The 23001-nt window shown below is 37.1% G+C and overlaps 1 protein-coding gene across 6 annotated transcripts in view; it reads right to left on the reverse strand.

Annotated features, from left to right (window-relative positions):
- LOC127976287 (EH domain-binding protein 1-like) overlaps nucleotides 1–23001 on the reverse strand; it is a 122875-nt gene that overhangs the window by 91392 nt on the left and 8482 nt on the right. For all 6 annotated transcript variants that reach the window (XM_052580606.1, XM_052580607.1, XM_052580609.1 and 3 more), the window contains exons 3-5: nucleotides 13774–13831; nucleotides 11864–11959; nucleotides 10639–10692 (exon numbers count right to left, since the gene is read on the reverse strand). In XM_052580606.1, coding sequence (XP_052436566.1) covers nucleotides 10639–10692; nucleotides 11864–11959; nucleotides 13774–13831 — 208 coding nt within the window. The remainder of the gene's footprint in view (nucleotides 1–10638; nucleotides 10693–11863; nucleotides 11960–13773; nucleotides 13832–23001) is intronic.

Genomic DNA, 23001 nt, shown 5'->3' on the forward strand with positions numbered 1-23001 from the left:
GGGAATTGTTATTGAGGGTAGGGCCGGTGGCTGGGGGATTGCCATTGTTCCAGCTGAACATAAAAGACGAGCAAAGCCAACAGACCAAGACTTATGGAAATCAAAAATAATACCAGCCACCAAAATAATAAAAGAGCCCAAAACAATACCAGCCTATTATAAAAGAGAGGAAGAGAAGATGCCAGCTTAATACCTTCAGAGAGAGATGAGAGAGAGTGAAATCACAAAAAGCTGTGCTCAAATACTGGAGATGTTGTTTCTGCAGCATACCCACACTGGGACACCGCCTGGTGCCTATGAACGCACAAAACAACAACAGAAAATAAATCTCTCCCCGCAACCCACCAAACCCTGTGACCTACAGTCTCTTTCAGGCTCTCTGATGAAGGACAAGCATCCGCTGCCAAAAATTACTCTTAAAAATCACATACACCAGGCCCATGAAAGATCGGAAAACTCAACTTAAGAGGTTCAAAAACAGTGTGAAGTTTTCATATTAAAAAAAAGACTTTAGCAGCCTGTCTATATACTTTCTCTGTTTATTGGCATGACAATATTACATTTGTATGCAAAGATAGTAGCGAACAGAAAAGTAAAAATTAAGCAAACTGAGTAAATAAGCAATTAAAATAAAGTAAGGATAAGTAAAATTAAGTATTTTAAAAAGCAATATAATGATAAGGTAACAGGGACCAATTCTCACTATTAACTAGTTGCTTATGAGCATGCATATTACTAGCATATTGGCTGTTTATATGAGTGGGGTAGGACCTCAGAGAGCTCCCGGATTTCATCAAATATAACATAATATAATATAAAATATCTTAATTTGTGTTTTGAAGATGAACAAAGGTCTCACGGGTTTGGAACAACATGATGGTCAGTAATTAATGACAATAAAAATGAAATGGCCACATTTGAAAGTCGCAAAGCCCGTTCCTAAAATGATAATTATTAATTATTTATTTTGCTCTGTGTATCTCGCTTCCATCCTCTCAGTTATCAAATGTGGGCCAAAAAAATACTGCTCTGTAAACATCTCCAACACTGCAGCATTTCAGCACACACACAAATGTACACCAGAGGGACAGGTAAGCACACATACACACACCAGAGAGACAGATTTATTGGATTAACACCCAACATCCCATTTTAAAAGGTGCCGGCTCATCAGTTTCCACCTCATATGACCACACACACACACACAGCTGTAATTATATCGACAGCACTAACTTAAATTAATGCTCAGTGAGTCCATCACTGGTATAAAGGAGACCGTTATCAGTACTGGGTGGAAAAGCGCTGAGTGTGTGTGCCTTCTGAGACAGTGGACAGTTAGCCAGAAGAAATCCATCATAATCAGTTATTTTATGTGCAGCACTTGCAGACTTTAGCCCACGAACTAACCACTGGATAACACTATTTTAGCGGATAAGTGAAATTATAGGTGTGTTTGTAAGCCACTTGCCACAACTCTAAAGCAAGTGACAGTTACATTCTACAACAGGTTTATCATGACCAGCTAAGCTCTCACTGTCAGACTGGGAGATGAAAAATGAATGGGAGAAAAATCACAATATGCATTGCTGAGTGAATTGATGAAGCGACTTTTTTTGTTTTTGTTCAACGCACAACATTCAGAGTCTTTAATAATCAATCTGCGAACGCTCCAAGTCTGAAGGAATCTCAGGATCAGAGCTGCTAGAAGAGCTTCTGTCATGCTGTCGTAAAGCAGGTTCGATGGCAGTACCGTCCCACAGGCTTTGAGGGTCGTATCTGTGTTGGCTATTAAGTTTTAAGCCGTTTAAGACTGACATAATAGGTTTAATCCATCACACAGAGTCTATGGTTTTAAAAGAGTTTACGTAACAAAAGATACTTTACAGAGAGTACCTGCCTGAATCAAATTATTCAAAAACAGAATGTTAATTAAACAGACGTCATCCCTCTTTTCTTGCATATACACTAGTGTTAAAAAAAAATTTGGGTTGTTTTTTATATTTGTTCACCAAGGCTGCATTTATTTGAACAAAAATACAGTAAAACAGTATAATTGTAACTTGTTTATATTTAAATAAATCTTAAAGAGTAATTTATTCCTTTGACGGCAAAGCTGAATTTTTTTAGCAGCAATTACTCCATGTTTAACTGGGTTTCCATCACACTGCTTTTAATGTGCATTTTGAAGTATCGCATCAGAATCGAGTGACAGAAATGATGAATTTGGCATACAAAAATTCCTTAATTCACCTGTGGGAAAAAGGGTTAGTGCGAATAATGTGAGATGGAAATGCATTTTGCAAATAAATTCCTCCAAGCACTTCAAAAAAGTCATGTGACATAAATCCCGACTGATCAATGGACTGATCTTGTCCCACAGAATTTGAAATGTTGTTATATTGTCATTCCGCAATGTCCAAACAAAGTCTGTCATCAAAGTATTTCAGTATAATTGCCTCCCAGAACTGTTAAGCGACTGTGTTCCCAAACAGCAGCATCTACCTCCGAAATCAATTACCGCATTCATTGGTTTTTCGTCTGCTCATTCTGAGGTGCAAGCAGTTTATTGAATTAAAATGATTATATTCAGTAGCTTCTCCTATTTTTCTTAATGATGTATAGAGCCAGTTTATCGGGAAGTGACGATTTTGTTCTCTTTGAATCGTTGGACGGAAATGGTGCATGTTCTCAAATGTTGCCCACAAGTTAATTTCGCAACTTTGGATGGAAACCCAGCTATTGTCAAATGATCCTTGAGATTTTTTTCTAATATGCTGGTTCGACACCAGAAAGACTTCTTATCAATGTTGAAAACAGATGAGCAACTTTTTGCTCTAAATTTTTGTGGAAACTTTGATACATTTAATTCAGAATTCCTTGATTAATAAAAAATTTTAATATAACAGCATTTTTTTTTTTTCAAATAATTTTTGTAACAATGCAAAAGTCTATACTGGTCCAGCTTTGATCAATTTATTGTGTCCTAGCTGAATAAAAGTATTCATTCATTTATTAAAAACTCTCACAGACCGCAAAACCTTTAAATGATGCAATATATTAGTATTTATACAAAAAACAAAATCCATATTATATGGACAAAAAGAGCAATTAGTCTGCTGTGCATATTTCCATTTCTGAACCTATTACAAATTCAACTCATACACTCCCAGATTTGTATGAACGATTACATGTTCTCTCTCCTGTTTTTTATTTTCCTAATCCCATTTTTGTTTTCAGATGTCCATACAAGATACTGGATGAGCGTTGTGTGTTTGCATTTCCTGTACATGTTTCTTGAAGGCGAACAACAGTGCGATTGTTCCACAAATCTAATTCACTTTATCATACTAGGCGTCCGTTTTTCAAGAACCGAAACAAGCAAAACAAAAACAGACAGATGAATTGATGGTAGCTGAGAACCTGCCCAAAAAAAAACAGAGGGATTAAGAAGATTTAAAAATCACTTTTTTTCAACTGCATCGACCGAAACATTCAACGGCCATGAATCACTCGCAGATGTTTAATACACTCCAGTGCTTTAAACCCTAAAAGAGCGGATTACATTTGGGAAAGTATGCAAAGAGAGATCGGACGTTTTAGACCACATTAGCATCATGTTTCCAGTGTTGATATCATTTAATCTAACTATACTAATGATCTGACTGGTATCTGACTATAACCATGCAGTTGGGGATGGGTATGGTATTGTAAGTGATGTCTGAGATGGCAATCTGGAGAAAGAGAGAGGGGGAACACCTACGTCAAGCTTGTGGATAAATATTTGGCTTTGAGGAATATTTTTCAGAGCCACTAAGATCTGTCTCCATCAGCAGGCACCATCTTGAAAAGAAAGAGAAAAATAAATATGGCAGAGATGCGGGGGAAGAGATAGAGAGTGAGGGATGGACGCAGAATGAAGGGAGATAAAAAGAATGTGAAGGCAGGCAGGTGAGGAAGGATGGACAACGGTCTTAAAAGAAAATGAAAGACAAAACTGTACAAAGAATAAAGGACCAGTGACATACAAACACAAGCACTGAAGAAAAGCATGTGTGCGCCCATCTGATGTTACAGCTCTAAGCTCAAATAATAACAAATCAGTACAGAAACACACACACACACACACACACACACACACACACACACACACACACAGAGTGTCCTGAGAGAGAGAATGCGTGCAGCAGTCAGTGTGACCTCAGAACTGAGAAACAGATTAACACATGTGTGAATGTTTATTCCTACTTCCATCTCACAGTAGAGGGGCAAAATAAAAAGAGTGTTTCTGTTTTGGATATCTTTGCTTGTGTACGTGTGTGAGATGGGCTTAGAGTCGACTGTGACCTTGCCTTACATCTGATCTCCATCCCTGTTAAGAATCCCGTTAATCTGACTGTCAAACACACACATACAGACTTTAACTCTCACAACTGCCAATGCCGAGTGAATTGAAAACATTTACCAGCCATAAAAAATTATAGACTGCAGTAATGGTTGCTGATAATTCATATTACATTATAAAATATATTAAAATGGCAAAACAAATATTTGAAAATGTAGTATGTAACAACATTACTTTTACAGTACATTTGATCAAATAAATTCAGTCTTTTTGAAGAATGAAGACTGCTGCCTTTCAAAAACATTAAACCATACCGACCCCAAACTTTTGAACATTAGTGTATAAAATACAAAACACTGAAAATACAACTTGCTTTTCCCCTTTTAAACTTGAGCATAGTATAGTACACACACACACACACACACAGAATTCTGTATACATACACACATACCATGAAAGATCAATATCTGTACATAATGCTCTCAGTGTCGCTGTTGGTCGTTGATATTGTATAAACAAAGTTTGTTTTACTCTGCATCAACATGAAACCAGCAGACTTTCTTTAAAAGTCCAGAAGAACATTGGAATTGAGAGAGGGTCACTCAGTCCTGGAAAACTTTTAAAATCATACTTTTCTTTTAAAATCATCGGTTTATTAGCAAACTCTCTATTGTTAGTTGAGGACACAATAACCATCATAAATGGGACTTCCACTTTTCCACATCTCCCACCAAAAAATGATATGACTGAAAAAATTTATAGGACCATTTAGCACTTACAAAAACTTTTGCATCCCTATTTTATATTTAGATTACCTCATTCAACAACACTACACTACAATTAATATTTAAAAGCACTAACAATCTGCTATTTATTAGTTAGCATTCACAACATGGAATCAAATGTTGGCGCATACCTGGATTTCACCAAAATGAAAATTCGACTCAAACTTCAACCACAGACAATCTTGAGCACACTAAATGGGGACACATTCACTAAAAATAAATAAAATAAATTCCCTATAAGAGCGCCCAGGTTAATATCCCATTTAAAGTGAAATCCGTGTGCATCTGAGGCTCTGATCTGACAAAATTACACAAAGCAAAGCAGCAATAAAAGTTGAGAACCAGTTACATTCAGTTCAGATTAATCCCTAGAGAGGCTCACACAAACTTTTCTATTTCATTCTCCACACCAGCTTTGCTCCTTATGCCTGGCTGGGTGGGTGAATTATTCTGTGTGGTCTCCAGAGAAGCGCAGGACCAGGGGCAGCGCGAGGACCAGTAGCCCACGTAATGTGCTCCTGACACAGACGCAGATGCGGTGAGGACCCCTGCACAGAACACAACTGATGTGGAAATGACTTTAAATGTTTTGGACGAAGTCCACAAAAGGCGGCAGATCATCAGAAAAAGAGAGACGGAAAGAAAATAATTGTAAAAAATAATAACGGAATGATAGAACAGAAACTTGAACAATCAATGTTTGAACAACAGGAAGTGAATCATTCTGCTTTGACAAAGTGTCTTATTTTATCTGAAATGTACACATTTACTTCACATTGTTTAATCTTTCCTCTTATTCCTGCTTTCTATTTCAGGACATGGGAACATAACCTATTTGCAGTCAGTCACGTGCTGCCCTCTAGTGGCTAGAGGAGGAAATGAGCAAGAAATTGTTCATCCAAAAATAAAAAAATTGGAGGACTCTTCAACACTTTTCCATAAATCAACAATTAACAGAATAAATGATGACAGAATTTTGGTATACTCCTCTGCTTTTCCATTATCCCTTTTCCCATTATGCACCTTATAATAAACTACACAGATAAGTAGAGATTCAGAATGAGACTACATTTTTGCTAGTCTTCAATTTTGTAAAGTAGCATGACTCCAGTTGGGGAAACAAAGGAAAACAACAATTTCCACAAATGCAAAACTACAGAAACAAACTACAGACAGAACTGCAGGTTTAAACCCAGAGTTAAACAGAACACAAGACTGATATGAGGAATAAAGCCTGAAATGGCTGGAAATGCTGCCACTGTTCTCTCTCAAACACACACACACAAATACACACACAGAAATGTGGTGCCAAATAGGGCAGCTCAAGGGGCTTTGATGTCAGGCTCTCTTGGAATGCTTTCTTCTCCCCTCCCACCTTTATACTCCTCTCTCTCTATCCCTCTCTCTTTCTTTCTTCTGTTCTCCTTCATTTCTCACAGCAGGCAGGAGCACAGGGCAGAATGAACCAGTGTGTAGAGCAAAATTATTATGTTTTTATATATTGTCAAATAGGGCTGCAACTAACGATTATTTTGATAATCGATTAATCTGTCGATTATTTTTACGATTAATCGATTAATCGGTTTATGTACTTATATTTTAGTTTTTTCCATTTTTTCCCCAAGTAAATTATTAATAAAGGGTCTTTATCATTCAGCATAGATCTTGAAGAGATTTTAACCATTTTGCATTGTCATATCCTCATCAAAAATATACCTGGAGTTGTTTTATTATGTTAGTAATCCTTTGTCGAACTCTTCTGCAATCAAAACACTGACCCATACTCTAGCAAAATTCACAAGGAGATTTCAAATATTGTTTTCACCATGGCAGTCCTTAGAGCTCCTAAAGTAGTTTAACATCCCAAACAAAGCTTAAGGAATCTTTGAGAACATATTTCAAGAATAAAACAGAATAAAATTGCAGTGCATTGTATTTTATTATTTACTGGGAAAAAGCTTTATAGCTTATGCTGTGAAATTGTAAACAATCCTTTGAAAAAAAGTGCCAATGGCATGAAACCTGAATGGAACTCCCAATTTAAAGTAAAATCCATCAGAAGGTTGTCCAGAAAAAAAAAATTGGGACACACACAAAAAAACCTGCTGTGTGAAAAAGAGCAGTGAATACTTAGAAAAGAAGTGCATTTTAAATATACTCAAACATTTACCTCTCTCATTCAGTCATAATTAGGCTGCAAGTCTGAATTATGAACTGGTAAACGACAAACTGATCACATAACATGTTTGTAAAGCTTTAAATGTTAACTGTTAAAAAGCAATGTTATCAGCTTTTACGACTAAACATTTGCAAACAACCTTGTACTGGAGAATCTGCACAAATAAAATTCTTAGGGGCCGTTCACATATCGCACCTAAAAACGCGTGGAAAACACTAGTCGCGCCGCTTTCTCCTTCTTTCCAAAGGGCTCGGGCAGAAGCGCCGCTGAGGCGTCTGCCTTTGCTAAGCAACCATGACGTGCTCTCTCCATGACGTGCCCTCTCCATGAAGACCCGGAAATTTCAGCAAAGGATAAATGGATGCGGTGTGGACGCGCCTGGAAAAACGGGCGCATCGCACCGCGTGCGTGTCGCGACCGCGTCGCTTCCATTATGAGAGTGCATACTGCGCGCCTACATAGGAAATACGAACTTGAGCACGGAAAAGACACGATATGTGAACGGCCCCTTAAACAGTTCAGTAGTGCAGAGTTTACAGGTTACCCTTCATTTTGAAGGCTCAAAGTAAAGTACTCCCACTTCCCGCTGAATGCTGCAGAGACGCTGTTCGGGAAGCACGTGACATAAAACGAGGCCAGCTATTGGCTATTCGCTACTTCACCTGCTGTACTGGCTGAGTAAAACCTCCGGTGGCTCATTACTGCCACACTTTGGTCACCGCAGATTTGAAATATGCACCGCTTATGGCAAATAAAATTTATTTAGCGACGAATCGATTACTAAATTAGTTGACAACTATTTTAATAATCGATTTTAATCGATTAAATCGATTCGTTGTTTCAGCTCTATTGTCAAAGCTCAGAAAAAAAAATACATCATGACGATAATTACAGAATTTTACTTCAAACTTGATATAAAATAAAAATATGATATTTAAGTATGCTATGACTTTTATATGTGTGGGAAAAAATGTGTACATCAAAATGAAAAATTCTGTCATCATTTACTCCTCAAAACTATGCATTTCTTCTGTGGAACAAAAACTGAGTTTAAAAAGATTTTGAAACCTGTCTCATTTTCAAAACTCAAAAACTGGTTGGTTATCAGCATTCTTCAAAATATATTTTGTATCCCACAGAAGAAAAAAATACAGTTTGGAACAGAATTATGAGGAACTATCCATTAATTGTTTAAACATTTTTCAAAATGTCTGTGACGGTCTGACATTTTCTATAATTTTTCTGTCACTTTGTACTCTTATTATCAATTAAAGTGTCAGAGTAAAATGGTTTGAAATTAATGAATTATGGGAAACATGTATCAACTGATTAAAAAAATGAACTAAACAACTGCAAAAATGCAAGTTAAAGAGAGAGAGAGAGAGAGAGTCAGTGGGAGAAGGGAGTGTTTATGTTTGTGGAAGGAGGAATCCAGTAAGTTTGTGGGAACCTGGTGTATGTGGATCTCTTCTAATCTCACTGCTGGTGTCAGATGACAGGCATGTCTTTGATCAGTCTGTTATTAGTGAGGTGTGTATGGACAAGAGGAATTCAGATATTACGCTTTGTGTTCTCACTTTCCCCTCGACCTCTCCCCATCTGCCTGCACACAACCCAAACACAAAGGAATACCATTTCATCTATTAATCTCAAATCACTAATGTGGTCATCACACACACAGAAAGGACATCTCAAGTGTGTGTAGAAGTCTCTCATGAGAACAGAGACATTAACAAGCGCTTGCCAGCGGAGACATTTACAATGGAGCTGTGATGGGAGTTATTATTGTGTTGATGTTTGAGCATGTGTCTGCTGAGCAGACAGATGGATAGGACAGCGCTGTCTGGACCGATGCCCATGTTTGTGGATCCAAACAGCCTCTCTCCAGAGACACAGACAGATGCCATGTTAAGAATGGAAAATTAGTGTAGTGCAAAATATATACGGCATAACAGTTTCAATAAATAAATAAAAGATTAATCTGCAATTGTAAAAATACATTTGAAACCATTCGAAAGTCTCTTATGCTCAACAAAACTGCATTAATTTAATCAAAACAATAACATTTTGAAATAGTAATACTATATTAATAGATTTTAAAAATGTAATTGATTCATGTGATGGCAAGGCTGAATCATTCTAATATGCTTTTTCGTTGCTCAAATCAGTTGCACTGGTTTGTGGATATATGAACTTTTTTATGATTCTTTGATAAACGTGATGAAAGTTCAAATGAACATGTAATGAAACAAGAAGAAATTTACTGTCACTTTTTTGATCAGTTGAATGCATCTTTGCTAAATACAGTAGATGCATTTTTGTTAAAAAAAATCTCCCTCACACAAACCTTTTGAACAGTAGTGTATTTAATTAATATGCCATTCTGAATATGTGAAAAAGAGAAATTGAAGTTGTAATAAAACTGGAGGAAAAGGTGTATTTTTAGCTTATATTTTTAGAATATGATATTCTTCTTCAGCAAAGGAAACCACAAAACACAGCTCAGACAAGACCACTGAACAGCTTGTGATGTTTCCTGATCTCTAATAATCAGAGGCCTGCTAAAAGAGAGAGAAAGCAGCAATATCATACGAAGATAACATCCCTAACTGACATGTTTGGCTCTGCACGTGTCCTTCAGAGCCCTGTGTCTGTGTCTTTGAGGATGCAGAGAGATTCCAATCACTGTAAAATATCTACTCCTTCAGTATAAAAGATCAGTCAAAAGCAGTCATATTTATTTTTTTCCTGTCATAAAATTGTGGTCCAACAAGCTGCAAGATAACTAGCTGACCAAGACGCCAAGCTTTACCATATATTTGGCAAAGCGCTGATCATTCACTATTCACACTATTCACAATTCCCTGCCGGCCCTGAGACTCAAACCCACGACCTCTGGTTTAAAAGTCCTACACTCTAACCATTAGCATAAAAGCTTCTAGAAGGCAAAGGTGAATTTGTTGTATTTGCATTCAAATAAGTTGTGTTTTCATAAAAATTGTGTGCATTGATGAAATAACAGCTAGATCAGGTTATGAAAAAAAAAAAAACAGCCAGACAAATAACCTGCTTTTAAACTAAGAGACAAAACAAATTAATCCAAATTCTGAGTGTTGCAGTTCAGCCAAACTACATAATCACTTGTCAAACCACATGAACAACTAAGGGTGAACAGACACTAAGTGACACAAACATATTCTGCCTCAAATCAGTCATTCTTTATTCTTGCACTCTGAAACTGCAACATTAGTGTGATTACTGTGTTTGAGCACTAGGTGTCAGGCTGCACACAGAACTCAACAGAACAACAGGAGTGGAATAAAAGCACTCACATTTTCAATGACAAAGGTCCACTCTTTGTCTTCAAACTCCTCTGCATGGGGATCCTGAAAAAATTTAATGTGGAGATGAATTAATGTCACACAAACTGAGATGAGGCTAGTTAAAGAAGTCTCATAATAAAGCATGTTTTTAGTGTCTTTTGTAGCATAGATTCTGGGCAAAAGCAACTCCACAGATCATATCAATCTCCATTTACTGATCAACAATAGGATTTAAAGCAATATCTGCATTTCGTGAGGGAAATAAAATGTAAAACATATAAAGGATGTAGAGATGTTTCAATAAAGCTTCATCTGGCTACATCAGTATTATAATGGCCAGTTGCAGTGCAATAGGTCACAAGACAAAGTGATTTGTCAAGTCACACTTCTCTCACACTGCCTATTTCAAAGCTGAATCAGGTTTATCAGTATGGTAAATGAGCATATGAGGATGCAAAAACACACGGGTTCACTTGAACTGCTGTTGTGTTGTTCTAGAACTGTCCCGGTCAGCTGACCGCAGGGTTGACGGTACACAAATGAAACATTCATGAACTCATGAATGCCAAACTGACCCACTGCAATGAACTCTGGGAGATGTAGTCGTAGATGACACATTTGTGAACACAATGCGGAGGATATTCTGCTAGAGGATATTCAACACCAGGTCAGCCTGTCAGCGTTAGCTCGTAACTTGCATGTGTTGTGTGTGTGTGGTTTTAAGTCAGTTCTTTTGCCCCTCTGAGGACATCAAAGCTGATGAAATGATGAATGAATTCTAAACTTATTATGAACATCTAAACATGTTCATAATTATTACATGTGTGCGGTTAACAGGAGCAACCTCAGACAAATCTATCTCTCTTTCTTTGTCTAAAATATGTACTTCCTCTATGGCTACGCATGGGTCTAACAATCCAGGATGTAAAGTCTCACTTCACTTGTGCCAGGTCTGCTGACCGACATCTCAAAAAGACTAAAATACCAAGCACAGACTTCCTGCTGCCGTGTCAGGTTCTTCTGCACACACACTTGAGAAGGGGGTTAAAACTTGGACTGTGGCAGTTAAATTAGAGTGGAATCAAGATGTCTAGACACCAGTAGACCTGCAGATCCCAACCAATCAGCTTCTGGGAAAAAGCCAACTGCTGCAACTGGCCCCAATAGCATCTAGGCCTTCTTGGCCCCTAGATGAGAGTCTTTTTTTTATGTGTGTGTAAATGCATGTGTTTACCTTAAATAGTGTGACAGTGATCTCTATGTTCTCTGGGACAGGCCACACCACCACTCCTCTATAGGGATTCTTGATGCCAGGCTGCCAGCTATGAGACTGCAAAGAATAGAAATATATGAAAAAGTTGCATTATTAGACTTATTAAAACTAACAGCATTACTCAAACAAAATAAACAGAAAATATATACAATAATCTAGTCATTGCTACAATAAAAAACAATGGAAAATAATTAAAAAAAAATTCTAACCTCACTGGCAGAACTTTTTAAATGTTTAAAGCACGAAGCATAAAACAAGACTATAAGTAAGGAAAACAAGATTTTTTTTTGCAGTGAACTTGAAGTGGCGAGTTGTCACATAAAGCTTTAATGATTCATTAAAATTAATGTGCATAATGTTTGAGCTAATATCAGCACCAGAAGCAGAATCCAAACTCACATCAATAGCTCAATCGTTAAATACATTTAAATGCACATTTAAAAGTTCATTTCAGTTGGACTACAACTAAAAATTTCACAAACACTTCAGTCAGACTGCTCTTACTATACTCTGTTTTTTGTTAAGTCAGGCTTACAGACCTAGATAATGTAATTGCAGCTCAAAATCATCTAGCATGTTGTATACATGCTAATTGGGCTAATACAACAGTCTTCAGAATTGTGCTTGCTCCAAAATGTGATCTGTGATGTGTATTTAATGTATTTAAAAGGGGTCATATGGTGTGATTTCAAATTTTCCTTTCTCTTTGGAATGTTACAACCTGTTTGTGAATAGATAAGATCCCTAGAGTTGCAAAGACTAAAGTCTCAAACCCAAAGAAATATTCTTTATAAAGGTTAAGACTCATCCAAGCCCTCCTAAAACACCTTGTTTAAACACACCCCCACGTCTACGTCATTCTGTGGGAGGATTTGCATAACACTGCCCAAATGTTCATGCAAAGATAGAAGGCGTAACCTTTATTTTCGCTGTAGTATTGTTGACCGCCACCATGTCGAGGTGTCGAGGATGCTGTGTGTTTCCTTGTGAAAGCAAAATTACTTGGCCTTCCAAAAGAGGACACAACTAGAAATCAGCAGTTAAGTTGTATTTACAACACTGTTTCAGAACAGTTCAATCCAAATATTCAGATGTATGCAACACATTTTACAGAGGACAAGGACTATTTCCTGTGGGAGTAGCCTATAATTCCAGAGTAATGACAAATAATGCTGACTCACAGCCTGTAAGCACGCTTTCATATTTAAAAAATCTGCCACTGATGATTCAAACATGAGTTTTGAGCAGTGTAGAGTAGCGCTTGTTGTTGTAGTGTGGTTGTCGTTTCTCCGATAACAAATACACGGTGCAGAAATGGTTTTATGCTAACGCGGCACGTTGAAACGCATAAAAAAGACAGTATAAGTCATTATAATCAATTATGTCCCCACTGGAAGCTATAAATGCCTTGTTTGTAATGGGTTTTATTGTTTTCTGTCTCGTCGCACCGGGACACACAGCATCACAGTATGTTAAGGGGCATAACATTTCCGTTTTGTATTACACGCTTGAGGTATTCTGCCAATCACAATGCACTGGATAATGGGCAATCAGAGCACTCCTCCCATTTCAGAACGATGAGCTTTTGCATTTCAGAAAGGTGGGGCATAGAGAAGATACAATAATGTACATTATGTGGAAAATAAAGTGTTTTTTTAACCTTAAACCATTACACCAAATACACAAAATAATGTTATTTTTTAGCAACGTCATATGACCCGTTTAAGAATGTAGCTCAATTATAGTAACTTACTAGTTACTGCACATGTAAACACACTTAAGGCACTGTTTGCAACTGCATTTGGAAAAAAAAAAAGAGAAAAAAAGAGAAAGAAATCTAAGTTTAAAAAAAGAAAAGTAATATTACCCACCTTGGATGATTTCCTTCGGCTCCTGCGTGTCCAGACAACAACTAGCTTGTCCGGTTGCCTAAAAAAAAAAAAAAAGATTAAAAAAATTAAACAATCAGCACTAATGATGATATAAAACAAGCACAATAGCTAAAAAAAACACCACCAAAGCTTCAGATTTCAGTTCTGCTGTAAACTAGCTAAACTACAGCAAAATTTAGTCTAAATGACACAAGGCCCAACATTGAACAAGATCAGATGAGAAATAAAAAAGAAAGATGCAGATCAGACTCCTCTGCGAAGAGCTCAAAGTCCAACTGATGCTGCAAATCAATTCATACACATATCACATACAGCCTAACCCAGCAGTAAACTACCTCACTGCTTTGCCTTTGAGAGGCAAGGGTGTGTGCACTAGACGTATGTGTTAATAGGGTTTAATTCATCCCACAGACTAAAGCACAAATACACCTTACAGTACAACATTCACAACATCAAACTGAAGTCTCACGGATAGACCTACAGGTTTAAAGATAAACGGACTGCTAAAATAGAAGGAAAAAGGTTTCAGGACATCTGAGCATGACTGAGAGAGAGAACACACACAGGAACCAGGACTCGCAATCTTGAATTGGATTACCAGCAGTAAGAGGCTTGACCGCAATCTGACAGGTGTGTGTTTATGCATGGGTGCTGTGTGTGTCTCATTTTCAGAAAATCACTGTCCTCAATAAACCGTTCCAAACATGGTAGGACAGACAGAAGGATAAACGATCTCCTGCTGTGTGTCTGGATTATTCTAGATTACTATATGCATCAGTTCTGAGGAGAACCACCACTGATAAAGCATTTCATCCAGTGACTCTGCTTAAACTGTGCCCGGGAAACTAGCAAGACAACATCACAGAAGCAATACACAGATGCTCCATTGTGTCTCTACGTTTCTAGAACACACACACACACACTGCTTCCTGCCCTACAGCATCATGCTGTGTTTGACATGGAGCATTGAAGACAATCTGTTTTCAGTCATCTCTCGCGCTGAAATACCAAAACTCTCTCTTTATCCTCTCTTCTATATTTCCATTCCTACTTGGACTTGTGCGTTTTCCCAAGGCTAGTAGACATGCTCTACTGCAATTCTCTTTTCACATGATCTTATCAAAGTATTCCATAATGGCTTTATGTTTCCTCATGGATGGGTCACAATGTTTCTTGAAATAACTTTTATTCAGCAAGGCTTCATAAATCGATCAGAAGACACAAATGTTACAAAAGATTTCCATTTTAAATAAATGATGTTCTTTCTAATTCTTCCCATTCATCAGAGTCATTAAAAATATAATAGGCTACATATGATTATACAATAAGTATCAATGTATCATTATGTATATTATTAATTCTAACTGAATTTACAGTTTTAATTAAAAAACATATGACACACATATTATATATATATATATATATATATATATATATATATATATATATATATAGAGAGAGAGAGAGAGAGAGAGAGAGAGAGAGAGAGAGAGAGAGAGAGAGAGAGAGAGAGAGAGAGAGAGAGAGAGAGAGAGAGAGAGAGAGAGAGAGAGAGAGAGACTAGAATTTCAAAAGAGCTGTGGCAACGTCTCCCAGATGCTTCAAAAGACTTACCTGAAAAACAGTGTAAGTGGGCCTAGGTCAAAAGCTGCTTTAAACACAAAGGTTATTTTTAAGATCAAGATTTTTATTTGGTTAACAGAAGTTAATTGCTAAAGAAAATCTATTATGACATTATTTTTGACAGCATCTTAAATTTTACAGCATTTTTACACAAGTGACTTTTAACAGCACAGCTTTGCAGGTAGGTTCATTGGAGCATCTTTGAGACACTGCCACAGTTCCTCTAGAGAGAGAGATATATATATATACTGCTGGTTGACAAAGGCCAATGAACCAAAGACCTGTTCTGTGTTTCTACAGTGAATGCCAGCAGACACATACAATTATATAATTATATAATTACTGCACTTCACAATCACTGAAACCATCTTAACCTTATACACAAGTGGTATATGTTCAACAGAGCTACATTATGTGTTTCCTGCTGCAATCCCAACAGCATCCTGCCAGAAACAGAAAGAATCACACCTGTAACTCATTTTTTATATTTCATATGTGCACTCTGTGTTCCATAGGGTACAGTTCATTCCTCAGACCCATTACCACACAGATCCTTAAAGTCGGTCAGTTGTTTTAGCTCAGATTTGTGGCTGCAGCTCATGCAGCTCTAGATACATTAAGATTTACTTTGCCTGCCAAAGTCTTTTGACTGTGCTTTCAAGGTCCATCTTAACTAATGTTCTCTACAAAAACCCTAATATGACATTTTTCCATGATTGGCGTTCTTTGTAAATCTGGCAGGTGTCTGCTGATAGAAACCTGTCAACAACTGCAATGTGATTAATGAAGCCAAGCCTGTCGAACCCTGCTCTGGACAGGCTGCAGGTCTGCATTTGTGTTATACAGAACTGTATAGCATGCAATGTTTTTTTTTTTTTAAGAAATAATGAGTCAAAAGTGAACTGAATAACACTTAAGTGTTTAGCAGCACTCGTTAGGCCTAATGATGTACAGATTGCACGACTGTAGCTGTTTAAATGTTGTTTGAATAAGCAATCCTTCAGAGACATGTTTATTAGTTGAGTAAATGTAAGCAGCCCCATGAACTACACTACTTGTAAAGGGTTTGGTGTCAATAAGATTGAATGTTCAATTTGCTCAAGTTGAGCTATGTTTTCAGTTGATAACATTTTTGTTATTTTAGCATTTAGTGGATAACACAGTAAAACCAGCAACATTGTAAAATAGTACTGCAATTTAAAACAAGTTATATTTTTTGTATAATGCAAATTAAATTAAAATAAACAGCTGCTAAGCCAATTAAATGTTAAATTTTAGGAAACCATGATCTAAAATAGGGTTAGCTCTAAAGGTCTTAACAATTTGGAAACTGGGCTTGTCTGTAGGATTAAAAAGGACCTGAATGTTTTCTTTCTAGCTAGTAAATATAGATCTACAACATTCATTAATAGACTATAAACAACTCCATAAAAACAGTGGAAAATGCTGTGGGCGTGAGAGAGAGTTTTATACTCCTCGAGCTATTCTTTCTCTATTACAGAAAGAGACAAAGGCAAAAGTCTTTAAAATACATCAATGCAACACGACTAATTGGGAGACACAGTACCTCAAGATGCTATTCACACTTCTGATTACAGCAAAACAAAAGCTGCAGATTTGAGGAGTGCTGACATAAATAAATAAAGAGAAAAAGAGTGACAAAGTGGGTCATCACACAGCAGGAGATGTTATCAGCAGGAAGTGGAGCAGGGTACAGAGGGCACACACACAGACTGGCAAATCCAGGAGGAAAATCCTTCACTGGGCACCAGAAACACAGCAGCCCCAACAGAAACGCTAAAGCTCACACACAGAGAAAACAGAGTGCACAAGAAAGAGGGAGGCATGTCTTTAGGCTTGGAATTAAGATTACAAGTCTTCCACCAAAACATTCAGCTGATAAATTGCATCTCCTATGGCCACTTGTGATCAGATTGAGAGGATAAATTTGATGGCTCCTTTATGGACTGGCATTCAAACTATGTTATGTGGTTACATGCATTTTAACTACATACATACAGTAGGTGTTTTTTGTTTGCTTTAAAATGTCTGAATCACTAAGAGAACCAGGCAAGTCCCTCTGTAACTGAATCAGACTTGAGGATTGTATAGACTGATTATTGACTCAATGAATCACATGTGATGATTGTAGTGAATCACAAATCGTTGCTGGTGCTGTCCACTGTTTTCAAATCAGTTTACTAAGACCTTTTTGTTTCTGGCTAAATTAAGTTAAACCACAAGGGATAGTGTAAAAATAAGTTTTGATAACTAACAGTTCATTTGGGGACATGTGTTTACTAAAAATAAATATCATACATTTATGCATAATGTCTATTAAAAGTCATTTACGGAGGAATGCTGTTGTAATCTGGGAGCTTACTGCCTCACACCCCACAGGGAAAGGGAGGGAGAGGAAGGGATGAGACGCCACGAGAGGAGGAGTTGACAGACTGAACCACATCCTGACTCAGAACGGATAGACATAAAAATAACTGTAATACAGATTTCCACAACCATCTCTAGGTTATGAACAGCTCCATCATTAAAAAAAGGAACACTTGTGACAGACGCACACAGTAATGCTGTCAATCAGAAACCCTCCTTCTGATCTGATCTGTGTACGTCTGAATCAAGAAAGAGAGAGCAGCTAGTGGAACAGAGTGATATTAAGATTAACATGCTAAAGAGCCTGTAACGGGAGACCAGGAACACACATTACACTACTGCCACACGATACGCCTAAGAGAGAGATGCAGACGAGAAGGTTATTGATTCGGCTATCTGTGTAGCCATGTTTTTAAATTATTTATTAGAATAAAATGAAAGCGTAAACATGTCTTTAGAAATCTCTTACACATGTAAAAAAAAACAAATGTGAAAGCTTAAGCAATATCTGATTGACCATCATGAAATTCACTGCATTCATAAGACAGTTCACCCAAGAAGTGTCCTTCAAAACATGAGTTAGCCCATATCTGTGACTAGATATATTGTATGAGTTATTCATTCCAGCCAATATGACAATATAGAAGAAAATAAATCACAACTACCATTTCATCATGACTTTTTTTAACCCATACATTTTTTTAATATCTTAAATAATAGACTTGAATTTGCAAATTTGGAATTGAATGACAGATTAATATATATATTTTTAAAATGTTTGTTTCAGCAGATATTTATTAGATCTATCTGCTACCTTCTAGTTTTTAGAAATATTTCAGAAACATCTTACCTCAGATTTATCTGACTCAATTTATTACATGTACAGTAGTTTCTTCAAAACATAGCATAGTTAACTGAGTGGCGGATGTTTCATACACACACATCCTTCAGCACTATATCGTAATGGAAATATTCCTTTAAGTTTATGAGTCAGTTCTAAAACCAGTTTTATAGAAGCCATTATGAAAAACTGCAATCAGTCATGCGATCATCCAGTGAAACAACACACAACAAAAAGAAAAAGAGAAAAACAGTGAAGGTCGATTGGTACCCTTATAAGGAAATAAACCAAAAATGTGCCTGCACTGGGGTGTAACGGTATGCAAAAATCATGGTTCGGTACGTACCTCGGTTTTAAAGTCACGGTTCGGTTCATTTTCGGTACATTAAGGGAAAGAAATACAAACATTAAACTGCAGGTTGTTTATTACTATACACTTTTTTTTAAATACTTTTTAATAAAATATATATAAAATAAAAAAAGAATAAGAAATAAAATACTGCTGCAAAGTTCTCCACTAAATAAAATTATTTTAAGTCTCAAACCAATATCATATAATAAAATATAATGAAAAATATAAATAAATAACTATGATTACAGTGCAGCATTACCAATCCCAGCTTGTAGGCCTGCTTCACCAGAGCCGTGCTGTGCCTGCTGCTGTAGGTGACAGGGAGACCGCCGACAGACCAGGCTCTTGTCTTCATGACAACAATATCTATACTTCATGTTGAGCATAAATATAAAGCCTACTGATAAAGGACACCATCAATAGTATTGACGGCAAAATAGACTATGTATGTTTGACAGGTGCAATATATGAAAATCGATAATTATAAAAAAAAATTTAATTACATTTATATCTGAATTTATTTCAACCTATAGGGCCCTATCTTGCACCCAGCGCAATTGACTTTGTACACCGACGCATGTGTCATTCCTATTTTGCACCCGCGCAAAGCGCGCTTTTCCCTCCACAGAAGCACGTCGCTAAACTAGTGAATGAACTTGCGCTCCCTGGGCGGTTCAGCGCAAAAAAGGAGGCGTGTTCCGGCGCAAACAATCCCTGGTGCTATTTTGCTGTTCCATTAAACAATTGCGCCACTGACCAGAAAAAACCTGGTCTAAAGTCAGTGGCGCGTTGCGCGTTGTTCATTATGCTATTTTAAGGGCGCATGCTTGACCATAATGTATAGCGTGCACAACGCGCATACACTTTGCTCATGTAATCTACACAGATGCAACAGTTATTTTTGCAAATCATAAATTGTTACACTAAAAAAATATTAACACATGAGATGACGGAAATCATTGTGGTGTGACACGAAGATTGTGAAAAAAATTGGCATAAATCTAGCTTACAAATTATTCAGGCTAATTATTCTCCCATCCCCATACAACACAACTTCTCTGTCTTTCACTGCTCTTACAAGAACATCAGTCTCCTCGGCTGTGAACCGCTCCTGGCGTGCGCCTGGTAAATACGCCATAATAATAGCAATCCATAATGGAACTTGTGCACCTGCTTTTAAAGGGAATGTTGGATGACGCTCTGATTGGTTTATTTCATGTTACGCCCAAACCACACCTATGAATAATGAAGCTACTTCAGACCAACCCATTTTAGATTTGCGCCGGGCGCAAGAGCCATTTATCCCGCCGGGAAAATAGCAACAGCGCCGAGACCCGCCCACAAACTTACTTGCGCTTCGCGCTTTGACACTTGCGTTTCAGATCGTTAAAATAGGGCCTATAGACTTTCAAACATCAAAGTGTCATGAATTAATATGTATTTTTTGTACAAAATGACATATAAACATATTTTCCTATTCTATTTTGCCTGGAAACGCTTCCAACGTGATTGCGTGTCGCGTGAAAAATAGGCGTCGGTTCTATTTCAAGCATGCACGCGTTTTCCGCGCGGCTCAATCTGCGCCTGAGATGCGCAGGCAGTCTGCAAGCTCTAACCTGTAACATTGGGGGCCGCACGCAGCTGAGACGCTTGTGCCGCGCATCCAGTGTGTTGCCGGCATTAGAGTCAGCTGCAGGACGGGGTGCGCTGAACGCGGAGACTTCCGCCACTTAATATGTTCGTTTGGCAACACGTAAATGTACTTATTTTCCGCTCACAAAATATTGCATTTCGTCATCCGGTAGACACCTGCACCGAACCGAAAGCCCTGTACCGAAACGGTCCGGTACGAATACACCCCTAGCCTGCACTAAATAAACTGGTGTCATAAGTATGAACAGTTTTGTTACAGTCATTAATGCATGCTTTTTAACATAAAATAAATAATTATAAATAATTCCAGTGACCCAAAATTATTTTTGTTCCTTGCTTCTTGAGACAACTGAAGATAATTGAATAACGTAATATATATATATATATATATATATATATATATATATATATATATATATATATATATATATAAATAATCATCATCATGATATAGAGCAGTCAGAAAATGGTTGTGTAAACAAAAAAAAAAACTGATTTTTGCTTTTTTGATGCATGAAACCTTGAAAAACATTTTAAGTGGATTTCAGAAAAAAAACATGTGTAGAATATGACACTGCATATAATGCAAACGGAGCTGCATAAGATCACTGAAGGCTACAAACTAATTATTTCCTCAAAGTCATTTCAAGTTGCTGAAAATCTCCCCTTATCTGGTCCTGCTAGCAAGAAAGGCTTTAATTTGAGCCAGAGAGCACACAAACATACACACCCAGTGTCATGAGGCACATGAAAGGACTTGGAGTCCATTAACTCAAACTGACTGATACATAAAGCCATGAATCCTTCATTATAAGAGCTGACTGCATCCAGATGACAGGAATCCAAACTCAAGCACTGAGAGAGAGAAAAAAAGAAACACCAATCATCTCAGTAGCTATGTTTCCATCCACCTATTTTTAAGATTCTAACACATAAAATAAAGCAAATATAAAAAATAAAAAAAAAACAGTGATGGAAACATATTTAACAAAATAAATTAATCGATGTTCAGTTATGTGACATTGTATAAAATGATTTGTTATAATCACCTCCCATAACATCAGGCAACATGACAACGTGTCTTATTGCACGTGTTGTCTGCAAGATCTGAGGCGCAACTCATTTATTATGAGGGAAAAAAAGAGCTACTGGCTTCCCCAGTTGCAGCAACTTTTATTTTTATTATTGATACTTTGCTGAAGTTTCCCAAGAAGTAAAATTTTATTCTATTGAACGCAACTGTGCTTTACTTGCAAATGTTTTATGCAATATTTTACTTTTATGCACAAGTTAAATTCACCTGGATTAAATGGAAACATGGTGCAGTGATCAATGAAACCTGAGCTATACATCATGTCCCCCCTGATTCCCTGATCACTTACATGACCTTATTAAACCCATCAGCATGTGTAATCAAACACACACACACACACACACACCGTTCTGCTTCTTCACAGCCTCCTACACAGCATCAGTCAAGACTGTGGGATGGTGTAATACTTGCACCGAGGCACTAAACAAATGATTAAAGGAACATTCTGGATCAATACAACTTAAACTCCATCGACAGCATCCGTAGCATTATGCCAATTTCTGCAAAGATAATTTAGGAGCATTACATTAAACCATTTACAATCACATTGAAATACACTCCATTTTAAAAGTACAGAAATAAGACAAGACTACTGTGACAGAATCACTTACTTTATTTTAATACTGGTCATTTTTTCTAGCAATCAGCCTTGGGGTAAAAATGCTGTCGAGTAACTTGCTTTAAGCTTTTCTTTAAAAGTCAAAAACTGAAACAAACACAACCTGCCAAGCACCAGCACCCATTCATATGAGAAATGACAAATGAGGGTCCGTTTCATTCACCCTGAATGGCTTAACTCACAGTGACAGGGAGTGAGGCATCTGTGTGTGTTGTGGACAAGAGAGTGATTTATTGTGACAGACAGCAATGGAAGCATTAAATTGCCTTTTTCAGGCCAAAGGCAGGGCTCAATGCTAAAAAATATTTTGCACTCTCCCTGCTTAAATGTTCATTCATTCCACAACACAAAATTATTCTAAAATAATATTAAATAAACAAAAAATAAAATGATAAATAAAATAACTTTAAAAATATAAGTTTTTTACCTAGGTAACCTTATATTTGAATGAATAAGACTGTTTTGACCACATCCACCATGGTCTTGATCCACGGTTGTTGACCCATCAGACAGTCCTTACTTTCAAGCCCCGCTAAAGGTGGATAAACCAAGCGAAGAGGAGAAATAATAATTTCTTATAATGAACAGATGGATGAACACATGGACAACACAGCTGGAAAAAAAGAATCTGCTTTTAC

This window comes from Carassius gibelio, chromosome B17, assembly GCF_023724105.1.
Source record: "Carassius gibelio isolate Cgi1373 ecotype wild population from Czech Republic chromosome B17, carGib1.2-hapl.c, whole genome shotgun sequence".
NCBI lineage: Eukaryota > Metazoa > Chordata > Actinopteri > Cypriniformes > Cyprinidae > Carassius > Carassius gibelio.